Raw genomic sequence first — 7,615 nt, forward strand, 5'->3', positions numbered from 1 at the left:
GCGAATGTGTATCGCAAGTTATACGCGAAAACCGACGAAAATCTTTACCACCCCCGACCCGCGGTGCGAGCCAGCCTCGTTTCCGGGGATATTAATTAAAACGGGAAAGGAAATGGAGAAAAAAAAGAGGGTGGGAGGGGGGAAAAAAAAGAAAGAAAGAAAAAAAGGGAAACGGAGACAAAAACATTTACGGGACGGCGAAAAATTTCCCCATTGTATCCGGGCAAAGGGCGAGTCGAACGGCGGCGATACAGAGTTTTCGTCGAACGTGTTCGTTGCGAATGACAACCCCCTGTGTCGTGCACACGACAGATGCAGCGAACAATATGGCTCGACGTGTGCGCGCGTAGTCGGTTTTGATTTCGGTGTTATTATGCCCACGGTCAGGTATAACGCACGGCAGAGAACGTGTCAGCCGTCGATCCGTCGTTATTCCGTGCTCCACACTCCGAGAGGCCCTGCAACGCTGCTGCTCGCAAAATTGATCTGCAACGTTACATGCGACCGACGTATACCTCTCGCGATACACTCGAACGCTGCATTTCCGCTGCTCAACCCCTACCATTTATGAAATTTTCCGCGCCCCATTTTTCTCCACCACCCTCTTCGTTTCACTTCCACCATCGATTTTTCCGAAATTTTTATCCCGGGACGAGTACAACGTCGGCGAAATCGTTGTGCGTGCTCGATTGAGAGAGCTACAAAATATTTCGGACGATTATAAAAATTTTATACGACGAAAAAATGTAGGACGTTGTTGTACGAAGAACGAGGATATTTTTTTATAAAGAGATACATTTTACAGGATCTGTATGTTTCGAGCATGGAATATTTTTATTATCATGAATACAGAAAATGTTATAAATAACAATTGGAGATCGAAGGGGGAAAAAGTGGTGGAAAATTAGGACGGTATAAAGTTAGACGGCCAGCTAAATTTATCCACGAGAATTATCGAAAGAAATTGGATCTCAAATTTACGACCGCTCTTTGTTCCGCCCTGTATCCATCCTATATCGCTCCACCCTCCCCGACTTATCAAAATTTCAAATAAGAAACATCGTTTTTCCGCGGCCGTTCTCGTGAAAGTAAGCCATCCCTCGAACTGGGGAAAAGATCGGAGCGAAGGAAAGGGCGGAAAAAAACGATGTTGCATCTCCCCTCCCTTGAACGATAGCCTCCTCGATCTGGGCATCGACCTAATCAGATGGTAAAAAGCGGATGCATCATCTCGTGGAACTTGGCGGTACGTTCACTAGGGTTCGCCAGTCGTTGGTCCAGGCCAGCATCCCCTGCGCGACGCTCGCTCATCCTGTCGGACGAGGCACGAACTACATTCGGGGTTGCGGATAGTACACCCTGTGCGCAGGCCGTCAGCAAACAATAGACGCGTGCGTGGTCCGTGTGTGTGAAACAGTCTGTGGACGATAATTTCATTAAGTAAAAATGTATCGACTGAAGTGATGAAGAAAAGGAAGACGGGTGGATCGGATCGAGACGCGTGCATGCCGCGTTGAATAACAAATACATAATAATACGGATGGATGATCGATGAAGGAATGAACTGAGAGAAGGAAAACATCTGGAAGCGTAATATGGCTGGGATTGGCGTCGTTTGACTCGTAAACAGTGATTTATCTGTCCTTTATCGGATAGAAAAATTGATTCGAGGGGTAAAAGAGGAATAATAGAATAGGAAATATATCGATCGGTGTCGATCGTTGTTTCTTCGGATTGTTTCTTCGGATCGAGGAAAGATTGGAGGGACATGGCCGGTTACACGGTTGTGCGCAAAAAATTTTGCTGATCCTCGCTGCATTCGGGGGGATCCTGCGCCGTGCATGACCGGCGGTGGAAAGAAATTTGTCGGTAAGTGTTGCGGTTACTATTGATTATGTTACGCTTGTCGATGATACCGTTCGCTCGATACTTCGTGTCACCCACGCGTGAACGATGGTAACCGACCGCCCGTCGTTTTCATCAAGAAACCGACTTCGTTCATCCTTGGCACCTCTGGAATAGGAGAAAAATTACGATTAAAGCGGGGATAAGAGTTTGCCTGAGAAATGAGATCCTACGACGGTGAGAGCAGCTCTACGGAGGACGATGATAGAAGAGAGGGCCTTCCCGAGGCGCACTTGCAGCAAGGATCCTGGCAACGTTCGGCTTCCCACCCTACATGGGCTTGGGAACATCGTGCCGCTGTAAATACTGTCCATCATATATATATGACTAATATACGTTTTTTTAAAAAATTCGGAATATATAAATATTTAATATCGTATGGTTATCGCAGCATCCATTACCACCACAATCAACGGCATCGCTCGAATCCATGTACTCGTTACCAGGGGCGTCTCACGCCAGTGTTTCCGCTCCTCCAGCTGGCTACTCGTCCGAGCACCCTCAGAGCGCACCTGGAAGAAGAACTCCCTTGGGTGCCGTCGGCCTCGGCGGTTTCTATTTTCAGCAACAGCCCCAACCGCACGCCTCGTCGAGTTCCCTCTCCGATGAAAACAGACCAGACCAAGAGAGGTATTAGATACCACTTCGTAACGTGGATCGATTTGATCCAACCTTGTAAATACATTTATTAATTATATTGGATATTGTTGTAGACCCGGAGCATCGAGACTGAACTGCCCGCCAAAATCGAAGACCACGCGTCAAGGGAAAAGCATGCGACTAAACATAAACGCGAGAGAGCGTAGAAGAATGCACGATTTAAACGATGCTCTCGACGAACTTCGATCCGTTATTCCTTACGCCCATAGTCCGTCCGTAAGAAAATTGTCCAAGATTGCCACTCTCCTTTTGGCAAAAAATTATATTCTCATGCAAGGTAAGGAAAAGAAGTAGAATGGAAGGGAGGAAGGGATTGCTTTATTTTGCCTATGTATTCATCGAATCGTTCCTTGCCAAATTATATACATTGCAGGAAACGCTTTGGAAGAACTGAAAAGAGTGATAGCGGTTTTGCAATCGCCTCACGCTCACACCACAGCTTTACCACCCACACCTGTTTCCTACGATTTGCTGCACGGATTCCCAGGCAAGTTGTTCCAAGGTGTGCCGGATATGCAAGGACTTCCTACGACAGATCCTCAAAGCGTGACGGCAGGTGGTCCTCCGACTGATGGCACTGTGGCCAGTGGAGAATCGAATTAAAGATTCGAGCCTTTGTTTCTTTGAATAGATGTAAGATTAAAATCGAGAATCGAATGTGTTGAATTGGATGGGACGAGTGTTGATAAAAAGACGACAGAGATATTGAAGGATTTCTTATTATACAATTTACAAGATAAAGGAGGGGACAGTAGATGGCACTACTTTTAGTGTTAATAACGATTTTTATGAATATATATTGCGAGAATAATTAAACGCGATTAATCTTCTAGGATGGAATCTAACGATAATTTTAATATTAAGATTACAATGAAGATAGCGTGTAAGTTTCGAATGCGAGATTAATTGTTGATACAATGAAAGTATTAGAAGTATTCAAGGACGTATTCGACATACACTGTTACGAGTTCGATAAACATTGAGTCAATACTAGTACGTATGGTTGATACTCTTAAGATTGAAAGTTTATGAAAGTACTAGCAATTAACGATTAAGAGTAATTACTTACGGTCTACGATAACTAAGAAGAGCAATAAGTAACAGCATATTTCTGTCTCTGGTGAATGGATATCGATTTCTAATGAGAAAAAGAATAATATTCTAGAGTGAATTTTATTTATTTATTTATTTATTTTTTTTTTGTTTTTAAATATTAAATATTAACTGCCAGAGAGAGAAATGATGTAAGGATGAGGAATAAAATTTCCAAATCCCGTCCGGCAACGCGATAGTCAATATAGCATGTGATACATGTCGAGATATTATATATATATATATATTATATTCTAGTCATACACGCGTACAGATCTTAAATATTCATATACATATTATATATAGATATATATATATTTAATAATTCGAATTGAGCCATCGATTGTATAACTTATTTATATACATAATGCGTTTATTAAGAGTTTATTACGATGTGCCAAGAATATATCCATTTTTTGCGAGAATAATCGAATTGCATAGACCTAGACGAAAGACGAAAGTATTCCTATTTAAAAATGATTTTTTAAAATTTAATGAATCTTAAATTTGGAATCTTCCGCTCTCTGATAGGTCTACATGAAACATTTTAAAGATACCATTAAAATGGCAAACAATAACAATTATTATTATATTATTCATATAAAATTCCTAATGACTTTAGTCATTAAATAACAATAAAAATATGCGAAGGCTACACTAATAATGAAAACAGATGAAAATATTTGTTGTAGAGTGTAGATTTCACTGTTTAGTGCTCGAATAAAATCTATTTAAGAAAGTTATAGATCGGATGGGTGCTCTGAAAGAAAATCGTTAAATATAAAACGAAAGAAATATAATATTCTTTTAATCAACTCCAATAAAATAAGAAATAAAAAAGATTGACAATGATCTATATTCCTTCAGGGCAACCATAATATACAATTTTAATTGCAAAATATATACATCGAAATCAATATACTGATAATATAATTATTATTAAATGAATGATAATACATTTTTAATATAATAATAGTTTAATAATATTGCACGGTATATACTTTTCAAATATTTTACAGTTTAATCTATTTTAAAACGAGACACAAGTTTCTAATTAAATTAATGATTTTCAATTTAATTACATGGAAAGATATATCAGAAACATGTGAGTCGTTTAATGAAAATTGATCAATTCTTACAATGATTGAATTATCATATCGTTGTTACCGTCATAATTATTAAAAAAAATATATTGATTAATCTTTGAAAAATTATAAACACCATGATATGGTGAATCAATATCAATTATAAAATAATTAATAATTTTTTTTTATATTAATTTTTAAAACTATACGTTAACAAAAGCAGATGATTATTATCATCGTACACGTGATGAATCGGTGGCGCCATCATGACAACCGCGCGACGAAGTATTAATTTAATTTCACTCGAATATTTTTTTGAAACAAAATATAATATTATTGTAAAATCTAACTTTTAATTCACATAACAGCGTAAGAAAAAAGTTGCATATTATAGAATAATATCGGATTCAACGGAATAAATCAATTACCGTATTGTAAGGCGAATTTCGTTCAAGTTTGAAAGGTTCGATAAGTGGCGCCATCATGGCCGCCACTTTACGGAGCATTCACTTGATCGTCTTCCGTCCTTCTAGGAGGATCTTACACCGTATGTGCCTGATACGACGGGGCTTATTGTGTGTGTGCCTTGTCGGTGGCTTCAAGATGGCCTGTAGGCTGGTTCTACGCGCCATGGTGTGATCATTTGATTCCCGGTGGTTGTGTCTCTGTAAACGTTTCGTGAAAAGTTCGTCAGTGTCAAAACGACGACGTGACTCGACCGGCTGGTAACTCGGGGCAACCTGAAAATGTGACAATCGACTGAAAACCGGTAAGTCGTCACACACATGATATTATTTTCTACTTTGTGATAACTGAATAATCAATTATAATTTCATTACAACAAGTTTAACAATGTAGTCATTTCTAAAAAAGAAATATACATAATTAGAGAAATAAACAGAAAGGAGATTAAAAAGAATAAACTATGATAAAGCGGATATACCAGATAGTAACAAACTGTTTTTCTTCTGTAATCTGAAAGAATAAGAAATAATATGATAAAACGGTAACTTCACGTTATAATTGTTTTTGAAATGACTTGCTTGATAGGTTATGATGTCATAATCGTCGAGAATTCGCGCAATGTCTTTGTCTTCGTTGCTCGATCGCGATCACAATATCTTTATGTTCGTTAATTTTGTCTTTGTCGTATTAGTTGATAAAATAGAACGAAACAAGGTGCGATTAACATAACGTATCGAAAAAATTGAAGCGTATAACTAATGCACGTATGTGTTCATTGCATTTTTTTATATACGATATATATCTTTCGTAGTATATTTTCCGTTGCGAGTGGGAGAACTAACCTTACCTCGCAATTGGGCGAAAGACACACGACGGGGTCGCTATTGGTAGTCCTTTCTACATACCTGACACGCAAAACTTACCTGTGTTCTTAATCAACATTTTTTTCAAGGATTTTGATTTCTTTAAATTTATTCGCAAAAATGCGTTTTATTATTACTCAGTTCTTTTTATAATTATAAAAGTTGTGCGAAACTGTCATCAAAGATATTATATATTATCAATTGAAATTATGTATGTATCGATATAATTTTTTGAATTTTGAATTTTGAATTTTATTGATTTGAAATGAATTTTATGATATTTAAAGTTATGATCAAGTAGATTTATATTGTGCTTTGTTTGTCAAATGAAATTTTGTTGAGATTCGATAAGAAAAAAAGATATCTGTTTTCATGAGCGACGAACTCCACGTTTTACAGTCACTTGTGAACAGACCATTGGCCAGCCTGTGCTTATTTGCCGTTGACGTCAATTAAGGTCGAAATATACCTTGAAACAGTTTGATTCATTGCCTCATAATGCTCTTCGACGAAGGATTAACTTCATGGACAGTATCATGCGTTCACGAATAATCTGATAGGAACACGGTAAGGTAAATAATAATAAACTCTTAAATCGTTCGTTAAATTCTTCAGCGTGACATCGTGACACACTATCGTCTATGCTTACTTCCGGTCTACTACGTTTGTATTTTATTTACCATATTTATAATGAACTAACTGTACTTAATTGTTTTTTAAGAAACATATTTTTTTGGAATACAATTATTCCATGATTTTAATCTTCAAAATAATCTAAAAAAGACACATAATTTTATAAAAAAAAACAATATTAATTTTGTTTTTTTAACAGATATTAAGAATTTAGTTTGAAAAAACAATTATTATTTCTAATCTATTATATAAAACTCTGCATATGGTCTTCATAATGATTCAATCATCTTTAAAAAGATATTTCTAGAATATTTTTAATAAAACAACTATGATATTTGAAACAAGATAAAGAATTTTAATAGCGAAACCTGTTTTATAGAAAAGAATTCAAGTTTGATAATCAAACGCAGAAAGGCATTTCACATCCTTATTGGTTCAAGACCCAAAATATAAAAGAAGTTACTTGTGACACATTTCCGGTAAATTTATCTCAGATGTATAATACATACATCGACAATTGGCACGCGTGACGTATAGCGTTAATGATAAAAACCAATCTTACTTACGCTATATTACAGGGTCATGAATTTTTGGATAAGCATCGCGAACGCGTTTTATATACAAGCAACAAGTATGTGGCATACATTAATTTTTACGAGTGCGCATATCTGCGATTGTCGACGTGTGCGCGCATCACATTGCGCAAACATACCTACTACGTGATCAGGAAATGTATATATTATATTTCATATGATAAAAATTCATGCTATATAGTAAGGTATAAGTAATATTAAGAACGAGATATTTTAAATGGTTTGAAAATGATATAAGTTTTACATTTATTTTTTTCAATATATTGAAATATTTTTTATATTTATTTTTATATCAAATTATTTGATTTAAAATAATTTG

General features: G+C 36.6%; 2 protein-coding genes across 2 annotated transcripts; one reads left to right on the forward strand and one right to left on the reverse strand.

Moving 5' to 3' along the window:
• The first annotated feature begins 1,209 nt into the window (after window positions 1-1,209).
• Window positions 1,210-3,710, forward strand: LOC102673678 (class E basic helix-loop-helix protein 23). The gene is made up of 5 exons (XM_006614077.2): window positions 1,210-1,869; window positions 1,986-2,204; window positions 2,297-2,535; window positions 2,619-2,842; window positions 2,939-3,710. Exons 2-5 carry the CDS (start codon window positions 2,067-2,069, stop codon window positions 3,166-3,168), a joined length of 831 nt encoding a protein of 276 aa, XP_006614140.1. The 5' UTR covers window positions 1,210-1,869; window positions 1,986-2,066; the 3' UTR covers window positions 3,169-3,710.
• A 359-nt stretch (window positions 3,711-4,069) lies between these two features.
• Window positions 4,070-6,149, reverse strand: LOC102679242. The gene is made up of 4 exons (XM_006614113.2): window positions 6,131-6,149; window positions 6,001-6,054; window positions 5,686-5,717; window positions 4,070-5,482 (listed from the first exon to the last, which is right to left on the reverse strand). Exons 1-4 carry the CDS (start codon window positions 6,147-6,149, stop codon window positions 5,249-5,251), a joined length of 339 nt encoding a protein of 112 aa, XP_006614176.1. The 3' UTR covers window positions 4,070-5,248.
• Window positions 6,150-7,615: the final 1,466 nt, after the last annotated feature.

The sequence above is a fragment of the Apis dorsata genome, unplaced genomic scaffold (assembly GCF_000469605.1).
Source record: "Apis dorsata unplaced genomic scaffold, Apis dorsata 1.3 scaffold_169, whole genome shotgun sequence".
NCBI lineage: Eukaryota > Metazoa > Arthropoda > Insecta > Hymenoptera > Apidae > Apis > Apis dorsata.

Bases quoted from the DNA above. Each gene is read 5' to 3' on its own strand.
- LOC102673678 (XM_006614077.2), top strand. From the start codon at position 2,067: ATGAGATCCTACGACGGTGAGAGCAGCTCTACGGAGGACGATGATAGA. The intron at 2,536-2,618 runs GTATTAGATACC...ATATTGTTGTAG, and splicing joins AACAGACCAGACCAAGAGAG to ACCCGGAGCATCGAGACTGA. The intron at 2,843-2,938 runs GTAAGGAAAAGA...TATACATTGCAG, and splicing joins AAATTATATTCTCATGCAAG to GAAACGCTTTGGAAGAACTG.
- LOC102679242 (XM_006614113.2), bottom strand. The intron at 5,718-6,000 runs GTATATAAAAAA...TTATTCTTTCAG, and splicing joins TACTACGAAAGATATATATC to ATTACAGAAGAAAAACAGTT. The intron at 5,483-5,685 runs GTATATCCGCTT...TCACATTTTCAG, and splicing joins AAACAGTTTGTTACTATCTG to GTTGCCCCGAGTTACCAGCC.